The sequence below is a fragment of the Callithrix jacchus genome, chromosome 5 (assembly GCF_049354715.1).
Source record: "Callithrix jacchus isolate 240 chromosome 5, calJac240_pri, whole genome shotgun sequence".
NCBI lineage: Eukaryota > Metazoa > Chordata > Mammalia > Primates > Cebidae > Callithrix > Callithrix jacchus.
In genome coordinates, this window is record NC_133506.1 from 86,380,268 (window position 1) to 86,402,727 (window position 22,460).

The 22,460-nt window shown below is 45.7% G+C and overlaps 1 protein-coding gene across 3 annotated transcripts; it reads left to right on the forward strand.

The window, feature by feature from the left end:
- The first annotated feature begins 300 nt into the window (after nucleotides 1-300).
- Nucleotides 301-22,459, forward strand: LOC100402224 (ADP-ribosylation factor 1-like 2). Of its 3 annotated transcripts, XR_013536395.1 has the most exons (5): nucleotides 301-915; nucleotides 5,067-5,177; nucleotides 10,829-10,953; nucleotides 14,050-14,269; nucleotides 22,137-22,459. XR_013536395.1 is itself a non-coding variant. In XM_054255961.2 (4 exons), the coding sequence occupies exons 1-4, from the start codon at nucleotides 822-824 to the stop codon at nucleotides 22,158-22,160; spliced, it is 354 nt and encodes a 117-aa protein (XP_054111936.1). In that variant the 5' UTR covers nucleotides 301-821; the 3' UTR covers nucleotides 22,161-22,459. The 3 variants fall into 3 exon arrangements, 2 of the variants coding, with proteins under 2 accessions (XP_054111936.1, XP_054111934.1); XM_054255961.2 differs by lacking the exon at nucleotides 14,050-14,269; XM_054255959.2 differs by lacking the exon at nucleotides 22,137-22,459 and having other exon boundaries at nucleotides 14,050-19,087.
- The last annotated feature ends 1 nt before the right edge of the window (nucleotide 22,460 follows it).

The following is a 22,460-nucleotide window of genomic DNA, read 5'->3' on the forward strand; positions in this document are numbered from 1 at the left end:
CCCATGGGATTGGCAGTGCAAATCGACAATACTTTTGCTTTTCTGATTGGTCGCACGTGGCATGGGGGTGGGGCATGTGGGCGTGTCTCGCCGGGACTCGGTAAGCTGTCTTTGGAAAATGAATGTCGTAGTGCCAGAGCTTAGTGGCATCCCCTCCGACTCTCCCTCCCTCCCAGGCCCTTACTCTTCTTTGCATTGGCCAGACTTGTCATCACTCACAAAACTTCTAGCTCATTGGTGCAAAAGCTCCAGGAGGCGGTGGGTGATTGGTTAGTTGCTGTTCCAGTCCCTACGCCAGTCGTGGTTTAGCTGAGCTGAGCCGAAATGCTAAAGGCAGCGGAGTCAACGGTGGTGTAGGTAGTGGTGCCTAGGCTGGCAACATGTGAGTCTCGGGCTGCAGAGACGGGGCGGCAGCACTCAAGACCTGGCTGGATCTCCACTTCATCTGCGGGCGGGACACTGGAGGGCAGCGGTGGCCTGCAGAAAGGGGTTAGGCTCCGCTGTTCCTTCTCCCTGTCTAGGGCCGGAGCAGCGAGGAACCGAAGGAGGAGGCTTCGTGGGTTCCACGCAGGACACTCTGCTCTTCCGAGGGCCCACAAGTTGAGAGCAAGCGGCCTGGTGGCCCAGGCAAAAAAGGGTACTCGGCATCCTTCCCCGGGAGCCGGGTGTGCCTGCACGCCGCACACGCCCACCTGGGCCACCGCGCTCATTCGTGCCCTTGACGTCTTGCCGACGTTTCTCCTTAATGGACTTTTGGCGCTTGGGGCCGGGAGAGTGAACGTGCCAAGAATGGCCCTGTAGTCGGAGGCATCTTACTCCAGATGGTCTCCGGCGGCGCAGGGGTGTCAGGCCGCGGGCACCTGGGGCACATTAGTGGCATGAAGAGGAAAGAGAAAGGAGAAAGTGGTCAAGGAGGTGTGTCTCTGCGGTTGGCTGGGGGAGTCGGGACTATCTGCCTCAAGGGGCATTTGAGCGGGAAGTACCTTCCCTCCCCCAGCATGTTCCTTAAAAGTCTCCTCATCTATGAGATTTGCTCTTTTTCAGAAACAAAGGAATCTCTAGTTTTGTCACCCAGCAAGATTTTGAGTGCTGCAATGCACTGGACTTTTATAGACCTATAATGGACTTTTTATGAATGATTAAAACATTTATCATTCTTTGGTTCCTTATACCGCGTTTGTGAACAGGATAATTTCTGTTTCTTCGCTTTCTCTTGTCCTAGAAAGGAATGTGTGTGCTTGGGTGTAATCTGTGATATTAAGCTACTGCTGGCCACTGTTGAATTTCGGCGGTGAGACCTGTGGAATTTGGTTAGCTCCCCTCTGAGATCATTAGAGTCCAAATGAATGGGAAACTGGCTATCCTCCTTGCGTTTTCCCCCTCCACGCCCAGTACTAAAGCTTTCTTTCGTTAGCAATTTAAAAGGAAAATAAATCACAGTCTCTGGATGTATGTCTTTTTCTTTTTGAAGTTTTTAAAATTTATTATTTTTTAAAATAGAGGCAGGGGGCTGGGCAAGGTGGTTAATGCCTGTAATCACAGCACTTTGGGAGGCCGAGGGTGGCGGATCACCTGAGGTTGGGAGGCCAGCCTGACCAACATGGAGAAACCTTGTCTTTACTAAAAATACAAAATTAGCTTAGGCTCAAGCAGTCCTCCTGCCATGGTGTCCTAAAGTGCTGAGATTATAGGCATGTCTGGCTAGATTATGTACCCTTTTCTAGTGGCTGCCAGTATCTCTTGCACATTCTTAGGTTCACAAGAGAGACATATGAACACATGTAGGCTGAGCAAATTTAACCCTATCTGCTTGGCAAAAAAGAAGAAGATAATGGGCAAAACAGGGAAGGTAGTTCTACTCCCCGCACTCCATGCAGTTAGTGTCCCAGCAGAAGGCTGAGGTGGAGCTGGGAATCTGCTGGTGCCTCCTCTGTCAGCCTCTGTTCCAACTGGCCTACCTTAGTGGCAGCATCTCATCTCTGCACCAAGTGTGCTCCCAGTGCTTAGAGATGGAGTGTGATTTCTTTTCCTCATTCTGGCTCAAGCCAACTGCTCGAGATGATGTCCAGCTACAGAAATAGACAAGCTGGCTGCATTGCTCTTACTGTGAACTGGCACTGTGTTTTTTGGGCCGTTTAAGTGATTTGTAAAGTGAGTTTTGACAGAACTTAATCTTTGCCTTGTGAACTGCCTCTAGATCCAAATTTCTGACTGAGGATACATGCCACCCTGTGGCATTGCTGGAGTATAGTGGTGTGATTTTGAACATTACTGGAGTATAGTGGTGTGATTTTGACTCACTACAACCTCTGCCTCCTGGGTTCGAGCAATTCTCATGCCTCAGCCTCCCAAGTAGCTGAAATTACAGACATTCGCCACCATGCAAGGCCAATTTTCGTATTTGTAGTAGAGACAGGGTTTCACCATGTTGGCCAGGCATGGTGGCGCATGCCTGTAGTCCCAGCTACTCAGGAGGCTGAGGCAGGAGAATCGCGGAGGTTGCCAAGATTGGCACATACCTGTAGTCCCAGCTACTTGGGAGACTGAGGCAGAAGAATTACTTGAACCTGGGAGGCAAAGGTTGCAGTGAGCTGAGATCACACCACTGTACTCCAGCCTGGGTGACAGAGTGAGACTCTGTCTCAAAAAACAAATAAACAAAAACCACGTAATGGGGTCATGTCATTTCTCTACACATTTATGTTTGATTGGAATATTTCCAAACTTGAAAGTATAATCTCCCCCCTAAAAATTAAAAAAATAAAGAATAGGCTGGGCACAGTAGATCATACCTGAGGCTGAGGTGGGCAGACTGCTTTGAGCTCAGGAGTTTAAGACCTGCCTGGGCAACACAATGAAACCCTATCTCTACCAAAAACCACAAAAATTAGCCAGGCGTTGGTGGTGTGTGAATATACAGCTACTTGGGAGGGTGAGACAGAAGAATTGCTTCCAGGCTAGTCTGGAACTCCTGACCTCAAGTGACCCACCCTTTTAAGTGCTGCGATTACAGGCATGAGCCACTGCACCCAGTCTCCAAATGATCACCTTTCAACTTGGGCAGTAGCTGCAGAGATTGCATCAGTTGAGGAGTGGGGAAACCAACGGGAATGTTCCAGTTATGAGATGGTCGTGAGTAAGGTAGCAATTCTGGACTACAGGTGCACGCCACCACCCCTGGCTAAATTTTGTATTTTCCGTAGAGACAGGGTTTTACCATATTGGCCAGGCTGGTTTTGAACTCCTGACCTTGTGATCCACCTGCCTTGGCCTCCCAAAGTGCTGGGATTACAGGCATGAGCCACGGCACCCAGCCTCCCACTATGTGTTTTTTTAAGAGATTGCTTTGATTAGAAGATGGTGACTGGATGAAGAGAGGGAGAGTGGCTGAGGTGAAATTAGTTATATGGTTTCAGGAATTCAGGCTAGAAATGATGGTCTATTGGGTTAGGGTGACTATTAGCTGTTTAAGAGATTGAATTGGTAAGATGTGGTAGGAGGGTCCTAGGGGTGAGAGCACTGGATGTTTCCAGGGCACCTCTCAGGCTATCAGCTTGTGGAACCAAGTCAACGAGGGGATTGCTCCTCCAGCAGAGGAGGAGGCTGGGCATAGGGACCTTAAGTTCCATTTTTGACTGATCGCCTTGTTTTGGGGCCTTGGAGACATTTGCCAAAGCTGTTAGATGATGAGCCTGAAGCTCAGAGAGAGTGCTCAGTTGGAGGCTATAAATCTCAGTGTTAGTACTGGGATGGGAATGAAGCCCTGGGAGTGAGTGAGATTGCCAGGGGAGGGGTGTGGAAAGAGGAGAATGGATGGGGCCAGTGAAACCTGGGGGTCTCCATCCTTGCAGGATCAGTGAAATGTGGCTGAGCTCACTAAGAAGACTGAGATGGTACAGTAATAGAGATAGAAAAGGGAAGCTGGGGAAGAGTGTCGAGGAGGAAGTGAGCAGGAGTGTCAGATATAAAATCAAATTATGGAAGAACCGAAAAGGCATGTGTTGGATTTACTGACCTGATGATCACTGCCAACCTTAGTGAAAAGCAGCCACCCAACATGGTGGAGCAGGGCTAAGGTGCTCTTGCATGAGATGACCGAAGAAAGCTCGGTGAATGGAGCCACATTTCTGTGAGATGTTTGACTTTAAATGAGCAAATAGGCCAGGCGTGGTGGCTCACACCTGTAATCCCAGCACTTTGGGAGGCTTGAGATGGGCAGATTGCTTGACCTCAGGAATTTGACACCAGTCTGGGCAACACAGTGATACCCTGTCTCTACAAAAAAAATTATTTTTTAAAAATTTAGCTGGGTATGGTGGCTTGTGCTTATAGTTCTAGCTACTTGGGAGGCTGAGGGAGGAGAGTCCCTTGAGCACAGGAGTTTGAGGCTGCAATGAGCTGTGATCGAACCTCTGCATTCCAGCCTGGCCAACACAGCAAGCCCCTATCTCTTGAAAAAAAAAAAAAAAAAAAAAAAGAGCAAATAGAGGGTGAAGATGTGAAGGAAGAGGGTGTAGAGGAAGATGTGGGGATCAGGGAAGGGTTTGTTTTGTTGTTTTTTAAAGATGTAAAAGACAAGCAGGCTGAGGTGAACAGATTGGAGATATTCAGTTATGAGAGAGAATAGGAATAGTAAAAGGTTCCAGACAGTCTGGGTGGAGTGGGTCTGGCTCATGGATGGAGGGAGTTTATGGAAGAGAGTTGCTGTCTTCCATTGCTCCAAGAGGGTGGAAGAAACGCCTGGGGTGAAGATATAGATTGCCTTTACGCTGTATGGTGGAAGTGGAAGTCCGCCCTATCGCTGGCTTCTCTGACCTGAAGTACACTGTGATAGACTCCTGCTGAGAGAAAGGGCAGGTGCATGGCCGGAGATTGGAGAGTCGAGAAGGTTTGAGACACCCGTCCTGATGAATGGAAGAGTGGGCCAGCACATTCCCTTTGAAGGCTATAGCTTTTTGACTAGCAGGCTGCTTTATAAATTAAAAGTACTATCCACATGTTGAAATTATTTTGAATTGTTCAACCAGCACAAATCATAATTAAACATTTTCCACTATTTCATTTAGGTTTCCACATGGAGACGGTTGAATATGAAAGCATCAGCTTCACAGTCTGGGACGTTGGCAGCCATTGCAAATTCAGACCTCTGTGGCGGCACTGTTTCCAGGACACAACAGGTAAAGATGATTCACTCTGTAGCCTCAATACTGTTTCTGTGAAACTTCTCTAAAGATGGGTGCTTGAAGTGATACCTGGTGGTGCTCTGCTCCATTTACATCGGCAGTCGTTCTCTCTCTTAGGGTCTCCTTACACTTACTGGGAAGGTTTCTTTTTTGAGATGGAATCTTGCCCTGTTGCCCAGGCTGGAATGCAGTGGTGTGATCTTGGCTCACGGCAACCTTTGCCTCCTGGGTTCAAGTGATTCTTCTGCCTCAGCCTTCTGAGTAGCTGAGACTACAGGCACATACCACCATACCTGGCTAATTTTTGTATGTTTAGTAGAGCTGGGATTTTGCCATGTTGGCCTGGCTGTTCTTGAAATCCTGGCCTCAAATGATCTGCCCACCTTGGCCTTCCAAAATGCTGGGATTATAGGTGTGAGCCCTCACACCCAGCTGGTTTCTTTTTAAGAAGTGCTTCCTGAGGTCTCTATATGAACTCATGGGCTCAGATGATCCTCCTGCCTCAGCCTCTGGCATAGCAGGGACTACAGGTGTGCACTATTGCACCCAGCTCCATCTTAACCATTTTTAGGTGTATAGTTCAGTCGTAAATTCTGCAACCATCACCACCATTTATTTCTATAGCTCTTCATCTTGCAAAACCGAAACTTGGTACCCATAAACTATAACTCCTGTTGCCTCCCCCACCCCATCCCCCTACTCCCTGGCAACCACCAGGTTGTCACATTTTTAATGATGCCAAATGGTTTCAGATGGTATCAGTCTAATTCCCCTAAATTGAAATTCTCCATCAACTTTTCACCTAATCCTTTAGCATCCATTGAGGACTATTGCCTAGACCTATTATTTTATTAGAAGTTACAAAATGGTGATTTCTCCTCCCCACCCCCACCCCTCACCTAAAACTTGTTACTCCTCTGCATGTATTAGCTAAAATCCTTCTAAACAAAGAATTTCCTCATCAATTGTTTGGTTTCCCTGAAATATAGTTTATATAAGAAAGGCTGGAAAAATGCTTCATTGTTTTCCTTCATGGATTTTCAGAGAAACCACTTGATATCCCAGCAACTTCCATGGTGACTCTTAGATTTTTGTATCTTCATATTTCAATCTACTGCAAATTATATATATTTTTGATACTCAGAGCATCTATTTATCTTGGACTGGCACGTGACAACTTGGCAAACCCTTGCAGTTTCTTAACTAATAAAACTAGAACACGTGGGTTTGAACCCCAGCTCTGCTGTGAAACCTTGAGAGAGTTAGGTAATCTCCTCTGTCTCAATTTCCTCATCTTAAAATGGAGATAATACCTACTGCCTGCATCACTGGGCTTAAATTACTTTTGTAAAGTGCTTCATTTTGTGGCTGGATGACAGTAGGCACTTAAAAGCCCAAATTGTTTGAGGTTTCACTTCATCATTCCTCTAGCAGAATTCTTTTTTCTTTCCCTACTGGGAGTTTACACATTCAAATAGCAACATGAAATAAATGCGTTTATTTCTGCAATCTTGTCTTCATAACAAGCCTAGTCTTACTGGGTTTTGGTAACTATTGCTTTTGATGGCAGGGAGCTGGCTATATTCTAGGACCTTGGATGGATGATACGGACTTTTCATGAAACAGTAATTGGGAGCTGTTGGAAGAATGGACCTGCTATGAATGGTCTTGGATACGGCCCCTGTTTTTCCTGCCAGTTTCTAAAGATCAGGCTGTCTTGTTTAAAGTTTCTTCATCAATGTGTTGAGTATGACAGAACTTAATGAATGCTTTTAGCTCTCTATTAAGACATTTAACTGTGTAGGTTTCACTTGTATAGATTGGAATTTGAATAGTTTGTGATTTCTTTTCTTTTTTTTTAGACAGAGTCTTGCTTTGTCACCCAGGCTGGAGTGCAACGGTGCGATCTTGGCTCACTGCAACCTCCGCCTCCTGGGTTCAAGCAATTCTCCTATCTCAGCTCCCAAGTAGCTGGTATTACAGGTACCTGTCAATATGCTGGCTAATTTTTTGTATTTTTAGTAGAGATGGGGTTTCACCATGTTCACCAGGCTGGTCTCGAACTCCTGACCTCAAGTGATCCACCCACCTCAGCCTCCCAAAGTGGTAGGATTACAGGCATGAGCCACTATGCCTGGCAGACAACTATTTTTATTTCTTGTATATCTGCAGACATTTTATGTATATACCAGCAGCTCTATATTCATATGTTCCCATTTAAAAACACATTAATAGTATACTATTCATGTATAAATACACTTTTTGTAGGTTCTCTTAGTTCAGATGTGGGATCAGTCTGATGTTAGGTTCTTAGGTAAGGACCTATATAAAGACAGTATAAAATGACACCTAATATTACAAGGCTTTATTAGGAGTGGCAAAGGGATAATACGGCAGCTTCCTCCCTGTGTGAGTTCTGCATTGGTGACTAAGGAGCTCAAATTTCTGGATAATCTAGCTTGCTTAGTTTTGATGAAAGACCAGAACTGCTGATAGCATATAAAATATTTGGGGGGAGTTTTAAATATTTTTCTTTTTCTTTTCTTTTTTTTTTTTGAGATGGAGTCTTGCTCTGTCACCAGGCTGGATGGAGTACAGTGGCGAGATCTTGGCTCACTGCAACCTCCGCCTCCTGAGTTCAAATGCTTCTCCTGCCTCAGCCTCCCAAATAGCTGTGACTACAGGCACCTGCTACCACGCCCAGCTAATTTTTGTATTTTTAGTAGAGACAGGGTTTCACTGTATTGGACAGGATGGTCTTGGTATCTTGACTTGGTGACCTGCCCACCTCAGCCTCCCAAAGTGATTACAGGTGTAAGCCACCGTGCCTGGCAAGTTTTGAATATTTTTCATTTTTAAAGCTGATACAATGTAGCGGACATGACATTGACTCACATGCAAGCCCCAAATATGTGGAAGCCATGGGAGCTCGCTGTTAGCCTTAGTAGGCTGCTCTGGAGCTGCTGGTTCAGGCAGCTGTTGAGTGGGCCTGGGAAGCACAGAGGGAAAGGGAAGAGAAGAGGGCCAGCACTGATTTACTCTCCTAGACATAGTCATTAAATCTCATTGTCAAAGGAAACCAAGAAGTCATCTCCTCCCTCTACTGTTTTGCTTCCATGGTCTCTTCTGCAGGGTCCCCATGAATTGTGGCTGAAGCTGTGTAAACAAATATCCCAGTGACAGGAATGGCTTCTGAGGCCGCCCATTGTGTCTTCATCTGCTGACACTCTGTTAGGCTGACTTCTGTAGTTTTCACCCACTTCGTTCCACCTCACAGAGCTCTATAAAACGCTGGAAGCCTCTTTACGTCCTATCTTTTCAGCTACTGTAAGATAGTCATCAGGACCTACACCGAGTCTTTTCTCTAGGTAAAATCTCCAGTGATAGCAGCTGTTCTTCATATGGCCTAGTGTCTAATGCCTTTGCTCTCCTGGTCATTTTTTGAATTTCTTCAATTTGCCCACGTCTTAGAGCGTGGGGTCCAGCACCACCCATGTAATGATCCCATCTGACTGATGTGGAGTAAGCCTGTTATTGCCCATATCCTAGGAACTGAGACCCTATCACTTCTGGTGACGCAGCCTAGGGTCAAACCAGTTCTTTTGGCAGCCACCTGACACTTTTATGTTAAGGGCTTACTATTAGTCAAACACAAGTTTTTGTTTGTTTGTTTTTTGTTTTTTCTGAGATAGGGTCTCACTCTGCCACCCAAGCTGGAGTGCAGTGATGGGATCTCAGCTCACTGCAACTGCTGCCTCCCAGGGTCAAGTGATTCTCCCACCTCAGCCTCCCGAGTAGCTGGGACCACAGGCATGCGCCATCACACCTGGCTAATTTTCATATTTTTAGTAGAGATGAGGTTTTGCCATTTTGGCCAGCCTGGTCCCAAATGCCTGACTTCAAATGATCTGCCTACCTTGGCCTCCCAAAGTGCTGGGATTACAGATGTGAATTGCCACACCTGGCAGACAAATTGGCATTATCATTACTGTCACATGAACTGCTGCCTAGGGAGTCACCTTCCTGTGCTTGGAGGGTGTGTTGGGTGCCTTCTGTACCCCTCCCTGGAGATGCTTTTGGCTCCACAGCTTCCTCTAGCCAATGTAGCAGTGACTGGGTCTGCACAGGTTTTGGCCACCTTCACTCAGGTGTGATGGAGTGGTGCCTTTCTTTGGTCTGCCCCAGGTATCTTTTGCTTCCTGGGATTTATCTGATACGATAGTATGGGAGGCTGCAGAGACTTCTGGAGACCCTTGGAGTTGGGGCTTATTTCACAGGTTGAGGGCACCATCCTCCACAAGAATCCCTAACTTCAGCCACCAGCTACAGCAGGTTTGGGGGTCCTCAGATCACCATCACTTCTGGCCAGATGGCTACAAATTTGGCAATTTCCACTACCCCCTCATTTGTTAGACTGATTCACAGAATTCAGGGATGTGCTATGCTTATAATTACAGTTTTATTAATTGATCAATAAAGCAAAAGGACACAAATGAATCAGTCAAAGGAAAAGACACATAGATCTAGGAGGGCACCAAACCCAAAGCTTCCCTTGTCCTCTCCCCACGGAGTCAGGATTTGTTACCTTTCCAGCAGATAGAAGCGTGACAATGTATAGAGTATTGCCAGTCAGGGACATTCTCCTGAACTTCAGTGTTCATCATTTTTATTGGTACTTCATTGCATAGGCATGATTGATTGAATCATTGGCCATGTGACTCAAACTCCAGCACCCTCATTTCCCCAGAGGTGATCTGGTTAGCATAAACTATCTGAGGGTCCACCCTGAGTCACTTTGTTAGCATAAACTGACAGGTGTGGGCCCAGCATGGTAACAAAGACACTCTTATCACTCTGAAAAGTCCACAAGTTTAGAGGCTACCTTCTAGAAACTGGGGACAAAGACCAACCAAATTCATTATTATGCAGATGCCCATAGAATGCTCTTGGTGTTCACACCAGTGTGACCCAGAAGTGTGGGTGGCCGAACACCTGTTGAGTTGATCTTGACCAACAGGGAATGGGTACTGAAGGATACTTGCTTCCTCTTTTGTCCCCTGGTAGACAGTTCTAACAGGCATTTGATATGGCTTCTTAGAATGTCCTGCAATAGTGAGCACTGGTCCCATAGCAGGGCCAGCTTGATAACTTATTCTTCTATTGTCTGTCCCTCCTGCCCTATTTTACTCCCTTAGCCCCTCATTCCTGCTCCCTGGGATCACTTCCTAAAGAAAGTACCTGCACTTCAGCTTTTGTCTCAAGTTTTGCTTTAGGGGGCTAGCCCTAGAATGCTATTTATTTATTTTTTTGAGATGGAGTCTTGCTCTGTCTCCCAGGCTGGAGTGCAGTGGTGCGACCTTGGCTCACTGCAACCTCTGCCCTCTGGGTTCCAGCGATTCTCTTGCCTCAGCCTCCCAAGTAGCTGGGATTACAGGTGTGTGCCACCATGCTTGGCTAATTTTGTGTTTGTAGTAGAGATAGGGTTTCTCCATGTTGGTCAGGTTGGTCTTGAACTCCCAACTTCAGGTGATCCTCCTGCCTCGGCCTCCCCAAGTGCTAGAATGACAGGCGTGAGCCACCGCACCCGGCCCAGCAGCTGCTTTGTTCAGGCCCAGATCACTAACGTGCTCATGATTTCTTTCCAGATCTGATTTTCGTGGTTGACAGTAATGACAGAGAGGGGATTGCTGAGGCTCGGGAAGTTCTAACTGACTTGTTAGCGGAAGAGGAGCTCAGAAATGCAGTTTTATTGGTATTTGCCAATAAACAGGTATGGTGTTATTGGCTTTCTGATTGCTGGAACTAAAATTTACTGCCAAATGTCTCACTTATAAATCTAGACATTTAAATGAGGTGTCTGCCTCCCTCTCTCCAGTCCCAACCATCGTGTCTCCCACCATCTCCTTGCTGGAATGTCTTTTTCTTTTTGAGACAGAGTCTCACTCTGTTGCCCAGGCTGGAGTGCAGTGGTGTGATCTCAGCTCACTGTGACCTCTGCCTCCTGGTTTCAAGTGATTCTCCTGCCTCAGCCTCCCAAGTATCTGGGATTACAGGTGTGCGCCACCATGCCTGCCTAATTTTTGTATTTTTAATAGAGATGGGTTTTGCCATGTTGGCTAGGCTGGTCTCGAGAACACCTGACTTCAAGTGATCCTCCCACCTTGGCCTCCCAGGGTGCTGGGATTACAGGTGTGAGGCAGAGCTTGGCCGCTGGAATGTCTTACATTTGATTCATTCACTCACTCAGTAAATACTCCTTGAACATCTAGTAAGTTTCAGACTTGGTTTTAGTTTTATAGCAGCAAACAAGACAGAGAAAAATCCTTGTGTTCGTGGAGTTTATGTTGTTAGTGAGAGTGTGGTGGCTCAGGCCTGTAATCCCAACACTTTGGGAGGCTGAGGAAGGGGGATCACTTGAACCCAGGAGTTCAAGACCAGCCTGAGCAATATAATGAGTCCCCATCTCTACAAAAAATAGAAAAATTAGCTGGATGTGGAGGCATGCATCTGTGGTTCCAGCTATTCAGGAGGCTAAGGTGGGAGGAGCGCCTAAGCCTGGAAGTTCAGGGCTGCAGTGAGACAAGATTATTCCATTGCACTCCATCCTGGGCTACAGAGTAAAATAAAAATAATAATATATGTCAGATGGTAAGTGCTGTGGAAGAAGGAATAGCATAGTAAGGGAGCAGGGCAGGTGTGGGAAAGCCTGGGAATGCCTCTGGATAAGATGACATCTGAGCAGAGACCAGAAGGGAGCCACGTGGTTCTAGGAACAGCATGGCAGCCAGTGCAGTTGGAACAGAATGAGCAGGGGAGAGTGAGAGAGGAGAGGAGATTGGATCGTATAGGGCCTGTTTTGGAGGAGGAAAAGGGCTTGTACATAAATGTAAAATAGTAAAAGAAACATAGGAGGGAGACCAAGGGGAGAACTATCCAGCCTCAGGACTCTGAGCTAAACTAAGCATGAAAAAGAAGGTAGAAATAACCAGGTGGAATTGTACCAGCCTGAGATGACCTCTGTCACATTCTCTTCACTTTCTCTTCCATGAGTACATTCATTACGTAATTGAGAGCATACTGTTTTGACAATGTTGCATCCTGTTTAGATTTATCAAAAGCATCGTCTCTTGTTATCCAACTCTTTGTAGACATGATTTTAAATGGTGGATGGATCATCATTCATGCAACCATTACTCTGCTGTTCAGGTTCAGTGTCAGTCCGGAGTTTGCACTAGTGAACATATGACTATTAAAAAAAGAAAATTAGGCCAGACCTGGTGGCTCATGCCTGTAATCCTGGCACTTTGGGAGGCTGAGGTAGGCAGATCACGAGGTCAGGAGTTCAAGACCAGCCTGACCAATGTGGTGAAACTCTGTCTCTACTAAAAATACAAAAAAGAAAAAAATTAGCCAGGCGTGGTGGTGGGTGCCTGTAGTCCCAGCTATTCGGAGGCTGAGGCAAGAGAATTGCTTGAACCCGGGAGGCAGAGGTTACAGTGAGCTGAGATTGTACCACTCCACTCCAGCCTGGGCGACAGAGTGAGACTCCATCTCAAAAAATTAAAAAATAAAAATAAAAATACAAAAAGAAAATGAAGGTTTGTGTGTGTGTGTGTGGGAGGGGGTATTTTGTTTTGTTTTGAGACAGGGTCTCTCTGTCACCCAGGCTGGAGTGCAGTGGTGTGATCACAGTTCATTGTAGCCTCAGACTCCCAAGTTCAAGTGATTCTTCTTCCTCAGCCTCCCAAGTAGCTGGGACCACTGGCACGGACCACCTTGCCCAGCTAATTTTTTACTTTTTTTGTAGAGATGAGATCTTGCCATATTGCCCAAGCTGGTCTCAAACACCTGTGCTGAAGCTGTCCTCCCACCTCCTCCCAAAGTGCTGGGATTACAGGTGTAAGCTGCTGGGCTTGGTGACTCTGCTTGTTGTCAATTATAAAAACAGAATATTCTCATGGCATAAATATGCGTACAGTCAGAATATTCAAATGAAATATTCTAATGCTACTCTTCATTGTTAAATTTATTCTCTTTCCAGAGATCAGCTTTCTCTGCCTGTGTGAGCATTTGTATGATTGTGTTCTTTCACATGGCATATCTTGGAAGTCCTTCCATATCAGTCCATCTACAGCTCCTTTGTTCTTTAATGCTAATTTACTCAAATTTAGTTTGAGCTTATTCTGTGCCATGGACATTTTGAGGCATTTGAGATATATAAGAGGAAAAGATAGACCAGGATTCTTGCCCTTGTAAAGCTTGCATTCTAGTTAGAGGAGACGATAGTCAATTATAAATATACTTAAATAAGTAAATGTCACGATGTAGTAAAGTATGGTGAGTGCCATATTGAAAAGATGGAACAGGCCACTTAGGTGAGGTCTCTGGTCCAGGAGGTCTTGTAGACCATGGGAAGGACTCTGAGTCGCGCCCTGAGAGAAGGGGAGCTGTTGCAGTTTTGATAGAAGAATGACTTGATCTGACTGACTAATGGCTGGGTTCGGAACAGGTTTCAGGGGAGCAAGAGCAGAGAAGTAGGGAGGCCTGTTAGGAAGTTATTTCAGTCTTCCAGGTGAGAAGCAATGTGGCATCAGATCAGGGTGACAGCTGTGGAGTTAGTAAGTGGCCAGAGTCTGTATAAATTTTGATGGTGGAGCCATTAGGAGTTCCTGACGGATTGGCTGTGACATTGAGAGAAGAAAAGTCAGGATAATTTCAAGCTTTTTGGCCTGAGCAACTGGAAGGTTGGAGTGGCCATCAACAGAGAGAGGGAAGGCCATGGGTTTGGGCTCCTTTGGTGGGGAAGAGCATATTTCGTTATATGGATACAATAGTTTACATTGACTTTTGAATGTTCTTTTTCAAGGATCTCCCTAATACTGTGAACACAGGAGAGAGAACAGAAAGCTCGGCCTCCATTCCCTCTGCTACAGAACTGGCACATTCAGGCCACTTGTGCCACGAGTGGACATGGGCTTTGCAAAGGCTGCACTGGCTCTCCAACCAGCTCCAAAACCAGAACTGACCAGAAGGATCTATTCGTTGTGGCTTAGGACCACGTTGGCTGGCATCTGCTGTGTGTGCATGTGAGGAGCCGAGTGTGCTATGTGCTGGGGGTGGAGGCAGCTTTCTCACAGTGTGCCTTATCCGTGCCAGAAGCAGTGTCGCATTTTAAGAAACCCAGTGTTAAGTTTTATTTTTATTTTTTTATTATTATTATTTTTTGAGACGGAGTTTCGCTCTTGTTACCCAGGCTGGAGTGCAATGGCGTGATCTCGGCTCAACGCAATCTCCGCCTCCTGGGTTCAGGCGATTCTCCTACCTCAGCTTCCCGAGTAGCTGGGATTACAGGCACACACCACCATGCCCAGCTAATTTTTTGTATTTTTAGTAGAGACAGGGTTTCACCATGTTGACCAGGATGGTCTCAATCTGTTGACCAGGATGGTCTCGATCTCTTGACCTCGTGATCCACCCGCCTCGGCCTCCCAAAGTGCTGGGATTACAGGCATGAGCCACCGCGCCCGGCCCAGTGTTAAGTTTTAAATGCCAACTTCCATTTCAGTAGCTTTGATGATCATTTTTTGTAATTGATGGAGAAGTCCAGAGCGCTTGTTAGTGCTCGAAGGCCAGAGTGGGCTTCATGGTGGAATGGAGGCAAGTGGAACGCAGACTGAGTTCAGCCAGTGCAATCTTGGTCTGGCATCTGGAGTCCTGTTAGTCTTCAGTGTCCTTTCATAAAAAGGAAGGAATTGTCATTTTTTTTTAAAAAAAACCATATTTTTACTGTGCCTTTTCATGTTTGTTTACTTTTTTATTAAAAAGAGTATTTTTTTGAGACAGGCTTCCACTCTGTCACCCAAGCTGGAGTGCAGTGATATGATCTCAGCTCACTGCAACCTCTGCCTCTCAGGCTCAAGCAATCCTCCCACCTCAGCCTCTCGAGTAGCTGACACTGCAGCTGCACGGCACCACACCTGGTGGATTTTTGTACTTTTTGTAGAGATAGGGTCTCACCATGTTGCCCAGGCTGGTCTCGAACTCCTGAGCTCAAGGCATTGACCCACCTCAGCCTCACAAAGTGCTGGGATTACAGATATGAGCCACTGTGACCCCCAGAAATCATCATTCTCTACCATACTGCTGGAGCTAACAGCTCACTCTTAGGTGCTTTAAAGCATATGATCCTCAGAAAAGTAAAGGTACTTACTTATTGCAGGTGCGAAGAGGTTCAGATTGGAACTTTTCCCTGAAGTTATATTTTAGCCCAGACTTCCTGGTGTAAGATGCTTTATTTAAAGATGTCAGTGAGCTTTTTCATTGGCATATCAAGGCTTCATAACACTATGAAGGTATCCAGCCCTTTTCTTATGCTAGTTCCTTCCCTTATTTGCCAGGTGGGGACCCTGTAAGGAGGTGACCCAGCGAGAGGCCGAAGCTCTTTCCCAGAGCCCCAGATGCCAGTAGAGGGTCATGTTTGTGATCTGGCATCACGGTCTTGGGTCTCAGGCCCCTGCTCTGAGATGAATATTCTTCCCATGAAGCAGACAGTTCACTTTTGGGATGGTGCTGTCCCCGGGTTTGGCTGTGTCAGTCCAGATTGTGGTTTTGATTAGTTTCCTTTCCCAGAACCACACGCCTATGGGTTCTGAGAGTTTGTGACAGAATCGAGAGGCTAATTTGGGGAATGTGAGATTCCCAGCCGCCCCTGGTATTGCCCCGAGTTAGTGCTCAATTTTGCTGTGAAAAGTATCTCTTGCCAAGACCACACCTCTTGGCATTGCCACCGTCTTCTGGATGGCCATGGCACTTGGAAACTTGTTTTATGTTGTCCTCCAAATATTAATAAAAGTGTCCCAGAACTGAGATAGGTTCACTAAGTAGCCTAGAGCTTGTTTGTCCAGACAACTGTTGGCCTTACTTGTACCTAAGCACTTCTACTATTTAACCTTTTTTTTTTTTTTTTTTATAGTGGCACAATCTTATCTCACTGCAACCTCCCCCTCTCAGGTTCAAATGGTTCTCCAGCCAGTAGCTGGGACTACAGGCGCCTGCCACCATAACTGGCTAATTTTTGTATTTTTAGTAGATATAGGGTTTCATCATGTTGGCCAGACTGGTCTTGAACTCCTGACCTCAAGTGATCTGCCCGCCTCAGCCTCCCAAAGTGCTGGGATTATAGGTGTGAGGCACCATGCCTGGCCTATTTAACCTTCTAAAACTACTTTTTCAAAAAATCTTTATTCAAATTACAGAAGATTGGCCAGGCACAGTGGCTCATGCCTGTAATCCCAGCACTTTGGGAGGCCAAGGGTGGGAGAATTGCTTGAGCCCAGGAGTTTGAGATCAGCCTGGGCAACATGGCGAGAACCTGTCCCAAATTTTAATATACTAAAAATTTTAAAAACAAATAGAAAATTATAAAGGAAAGTCATGCCAAGTGAATTTTAACCAAAGTAAACTTTGTTTATTCATAACAATGAAGTTGGCTGGGCGCAGTGGCTCACACTTATTATCCTAGCACTTTGGGAGGCCAAGGTGGGTGGATCATGAGGTCAGGAGTTCAAGACCAGCCTGGTCAACATGGTGAAACCCTCGTCTCTACTAAAAATACAAAAATTAGCCGGGCATGGTGGTGAGCACCCATAATCTCAGCTACTTAGGAGGCTGAGGCAGGAGAATCACTTAAAACCAAAAGATGTAGGTTGCAGTGAGCAGAGATCATACCACTGCACTCTAGCCTGGGCAACAGAGTGAGACTCATCTCAAAAAAAAAAAAAAGAAGAAGAAGTTTGATATTACTAAGAAAAAAATCAAAAAAACTCATGCTGTGATAAATGTGTGATATGTGTTTTTCTTTAAAATACTGACTTTAAAGAATGTTCATTGCCATGCTGGCAACTGAGTCCAGATTTGCTTTTTAACCATGGAGTAATTTCTGAGAAACATTCATTTTATTTTATTTTTTCGAGACAGAGTCTCACTCTTGTCGCCCAGGCTGGAGTGCAGTGGTATGATCTCTGCCTCCCGGGTTCAAGCGATTCTCTTGCCTCAGCCTCCTGAGTAGCTGGGATTACAGGTGCCTGCCACTAGGGCCAACTGATTTTTGTATTTTTAGTAGAGATGGGGTTTCACCATGTTGGCCAGGCTGGTCTTGAACTTCTGACTTCAGGTGATCTGCCTTCCTCATTCTCCCGAAGTGCTAGGATCACAGGAATGAGCCACCACACCCAACCTCTGAGAAATATTTAGATTGTATGCCTCAAATGAGCAGGGACTGTGTCTTCCGCTTTTGTATTTATGGTACACTGTACCTAGTACAGTGCCAGGCCCCATTTAACACTAATTGATTGCTCAGACAGTAAAGAACTTGCTTTGGAAGGAGGAGAGGATGGCCAGGTGCTTCTGAATGTCTTGAACTTCATGAAATCTCTTTCCCCATCCATTTTAGCAGTTTCTATTGAAAACTCCTAGGGTGTGTTTATGGAAGACAAACTCAGAGGTGCTATCCCAGCCTTAGGCCCTGGCAGTACGCCTCGCTAAGACATTCATGGCACATTTACTACAGCCTTTCCCACACTGGGATGCTGGAGCTGGTGAGTCAGGATAAGTATAAGTGGGGAGCACCTTTTAGTACAGTAGTTTTGAGGAAAGATTTGGGTCCCTGAAATCCATGTTTGCATCCCTGCCCTGTCCCTCCCTGGTTGCTGGCCTCAGGCCACTGACTCTTAGCCTCTGTGACTCGGAGCCTCAGTTTGCTTAACTGTTAAATGGGTTACTGATACCTACCTCACAGGGTTATGAGGATTAAATGTCTCCTGTCTTTGAATGCCTTGCTCTGGTGTTTCCCTGGAGATATCTTGTCCAAGTATGAACAGCAGTGCTGGCCAGGAGCTCATCAGCATTATTGTTATTATTATTATTATTATTATTATTATTTTTGAGACAGAGTCTCACTCTGTCTCCCAGGCTGGCACGATCTCAGCTCACTGCAACCTCTGCCTCCCAGGTTCAAGGGATTCTCCTGCCTCAGCCTCCTGAGTAGCTGGGATTACAGGCGTGCACCACCACACCCATTAGTAGTAATTATACTACTAATTTTTGTATTAGTAGTAGAGACGGGGTTTCACTGTATTGGCCGGGCTGGTCTCGACTCTTGACCTCATGATCCGCTCATCTCATCTCGACCTCCCAAAGTTCTGGGATTATAGGCATGAGCTGCTGTGCCCAGCCGGAGATGCTTTTTAAACTTTGATTTTTTACTACTCTGGTCCCTGAGGAGCATTACACATAGAACTTTTCTTCTATTTTGTTTTTCATTCACCCCACCCTCTTTTGCTCTAGCGTGTGGCATGGGAAGCCCTCTCTATGAGGATGCTGTGGCCACATAAGTGTTGGATGAACCACTGGAGTAGGTGACTTTCAAGGTGTGCAATGGCATGATCTCCTAATGTGGTAGCTTTTAGACCAGCTCCTGCCATTTGGCCAGTAATTAGCATACTGCTGCATATTGTCACTAGGTGGTGCTGCTGCTCCGTCCCAACTGACTCATGCATCCTAGGGTCAGCTTTGGTGGTTTCCAAGTGTAGGGGAATCCATCTCGTGCCTGTGGTAAGGGCTGGACACCAGGAAAGACCCAGAAAGCAGGGATATTCCTAAAAGTAAAGGCAAAATAAGCACTCAGAGCAGAGGACTTTTGAGTGTTAATAATAATGAAGGTGGTAGCAGTAATCATGGCTACCGTTTATTAAAGATAGTGGATATTGGCTAGATGTGGTGGTTCACACCTGTAATCCCAGCATTTTGGGAGGCTGAGGCGGGCAGATCACTTGAGGTCAGGAGTTCGAGACCAGCCTGGCCAACATGATGAAACTATCTACTAAAAATATAAAATTTAGCCAGGTGTGGTGGTGGGCACCTGTAGTCCCAGCTAATTGGGAGGCTGAAGCAGGAGAATCACTTGAACCCAGGAGGCGGAGGTTGCAGTGAGTCGAAATCATGCCACCGCACTCCAGCCTGGGTGACAGAGCGAGACTCCACCTCAAAAAAAAAAAAAAATTCACCTGGATGCACCTATTGTTCACATTTGTCCTGGAGATCTCAATTTACATATATTTAATACTTCTTTGGCTGATGTATTTGAAGATAACATGCAGACATCATGAGCCTTCACCCTTAAGAACTTCAGCCTGAATCTCCTAAGCATGAAGATGTTCTCCACCAGGAGCACAAAATTATCTTCACACCTGAGAAAATCTGCAACAGTTTTCCGTCATCTCCTTTCCAGTCCATATTCAAACTTCCTCACTTGTCTCCTGCGGTCTTTTATAGTGGCTTTTATTTTTCCAAACCAGGATTCAATCAAGTTGCACCAATTACATTTGGTTGTGTTTTCTTTCTGCTCTTTCGTTTTTCTTTACATTGTCCTTTTAATAGTCATTCCAATTTTTTTTAAGAGATGAAATTTTGCTTTTGTCACCCAGGCTGGAGTGCAGTGGCCCGATCTTGGCTCACTGCAACCTCTGCCTCCCGGGTTCAAGTGATTTTCCTGCCTCAGCCTCCCGAGTAGCTGGGATTGTAGGCACCAGCCACCACACCTAGCTAATTTTTGTATTTTTAGTAGAGACAGTGTTTTACCATGTTGGCCAGACCAGTCTCGAACTCCTGACCTCAGATGATCCAGCTGCTTTGGCCTCTCAAAATGATGGGATCACAGCCATGAGCCACCGTACCTGGCTGGCATTTTTTTTTTTAAGAGTCTCGTCTTGATCTCACCACTGCACAGACCCCTCCCCAAACCATCCGGAGGGCAGAGGCAACTAGACCACACACTGCTTCAATCCTTAATAGACTATTAACACAGGCTTTTCTTATTACAGTCTATTCATATGAGGATGGGGCTCCCGAACTAGATCAGCCTGGAGTAGGCCTACCCTGGTCAATCTTAGCCGGGTCTATGGCGCCATCTGATTGAAATCTGACTTGCTTCTCTTCTCACCAACCTCCTCGGGATCCCAGAGGTGGAAACATCCTGCAGCCTTCTGCCAGCATTCTCTTGATGTTCCCCTCCTTTCACTGACTCTCCTCACTGTGTTTCTACTAACTTACTCTTACGTACAAAACAGATCTTTCCCCCTTACTGTACATTAGATATCCTTTTGGATCAGTACCATACCCAAGTCCAGGCGTGATGGCTCATGCCTATAATCCCAGCACTTTGGGAGGCTGAGGTGGATAGATCACTTGAGGTCAGGAGTTCAAAACCAGCCTGGCCAACATGGTGAAACCTCATCTGTACTAAAAATACAAAACTTATCTGGGCATGGTGGCACATGCCTGTAGCCCCAGCTACTTGGGAGGCTGAGAAATGAGAATTACTTAAACCTGGGAAATGGAGGCTGCAGTGAGCCGAGATTGCACCACTGTACTCCAGCCTGGGCAACAGAGCGAGACCCTGTCTCAAAAACAAACAAACAAATTACACCTGTGTATTTACATAAATGAAAGATCATTTCTGTAAAACACAGTGTAGTAGCGGCATATAGTATAATAAGCACTCAATAAATACGAGCTATTATTGCTGGGGCAGTGCACATCAGGGCTCTTTTTCATCCATTCTCTTGTGTAGTCTAAGTTTGCAGCTGTGTGTTGGCAGCCACCTCATACTAATGAAGCACACTGAGCTTGGGATCATTTCAGACCTGCAGATCTCTTTCAGAGGACATGCAGTGGGGCCCAGGCTCACTCTTCTGCATCTGTGCACCTGCTTTCAGGAACCTAATCAATGATTTGCATTTGTCTCTTCATTTAATCTAGGCTTTGGCCCATCATCGTAACCTGTTGGCTTATTTTGAAGTTGGGATTTTGTCATTGAATGTATCAGGTCTCCCTCCAAGCTTTGCTTCCTATCAATTCGATACCCGTGACTCATAAGTCATCATCTGAGTCATGATAAAAAAATATTGAATAAGACTGGGCATGGTGGCTTATATCTGTAATCCCAGCACTTTGGGAGGCTGAGGTGGGTGATCACTTGAGGTCAAGGGTTGGAGACCAGCCTGGCCAACATGGTAAAACCCCATCTCTACCAAAAATACAAAAATTAGCTGGATGTTGTAGCATGCACCTGTAGTCCCAGCTACTCGGGAGGCTGAGGCAGGAGAATCTCTTGAACCCAGGAGATGGAGGCTATAATGAGCTAAGATCATGCCACTGCCCTCCAGCCTGGGTGACAGAGGGAGTCTCTCTCTTTCTACACACACTGTGTGTGTGTGTGTGTGTGTGTGTGTGTGTGTGTTTGTGTTTAGAATAAGATGGGAACATACCATTAGAAACCTCCCTCCAGCTTTGACTCATTTGTGTAGCAGATATTTACTAAGCAAATACGATGTGCTCTGTAGTGGACACTTCCATTCGTTAGATGTGGATGTTCAGCCATCTATATAACTTAGCTAATCACACTTTAAATCTAGCCCTTATTGCTCCATCTTACCCACCAGGAATCCTGAAAGATTCTGTCAGGTGCTTTGCTAAAATTAAGTATACAGGATGCATGGCAATGCCTTCATGTACCAATCTCTCAGCAATGGAAATAAGGTTAATTTGACTAATTGCTCTTAGTAAGCCCCTTTGGCCACTAGTAACATCTACCATCTTTTATAAGATCTGATTGCATACTCCTCAGACATACTCACCTGTCCTTTCTGGAATCCACCTTCTCTCTCTCACAAACCTGGGTGACATTTGCTCATCTCTAATTTCCCCCCACCTTTCTCAGCTTCCTGATGTCTCAATATTGACAGGAGGGGTTTGCAATCACAGAGTAAAGGTCTTGGATGCATTCAGCTGGAGTTAAGAGTGTAGCTCCCATAAAGCAGAAGGGCTCTCCTTGAGTGCTGTGTCATCTGTTTTGGGTCCCAGTTTCCCTGTAATTGTGTTTATTATCCTTTCCAGGTTGAAGACTATTCTCTCTTCTAAAGAAAATAGAAGAATACTAGGAGAAAAGACACTTTAAAATGTTCAGTCTTTTGTTCACATTACATCATCTGTCTTGAATAATGGGTCTATCTCTTTCCTGTTACTCTGGCCCTGAAGAAAAGAAATAGCTTTTTAAGGCTGCTTTTGTGATGTGTGCATTTTCTTGTAATCCCCTGTCATTCTGGGATTTAGTCATAACAGTATTAATACCACCTACCATTTGTTGGTTACTTACTGTGTTTTAGGCACTGTGCTAAATGCCTTACACATATTCCTCTCATTAGTAAACATTTCTGAAAC

What these genes read in the sequence shown, in the direction of transcription:
- LOC100402224 (XM_054255959.2), top strand. Translation starts at nt 822, where the DNA reads ATGGTCTCCGGCGGCGCAGGGGTGTCAGGCCGCGGGCACCTGGGGCAC. An exon ending in AGGAGAAAGTGGTCAAGGAG is followed by an intron (nt 916 to 5,066) that starts GTGTGTCTCTGC and finishes TATTTCATTTAG; the next exon opens with GTTTCCACATGGAGACGGTT. An exon ending in CTGTTTCCAGGACACAACAG is followed by an intron (nt 5,178 to 10,828) that starts GTAAAGATGATT and finishes ATTTCTTTCCAG; the next exon opens with ATCTGATTTTCGTGGTTGAC.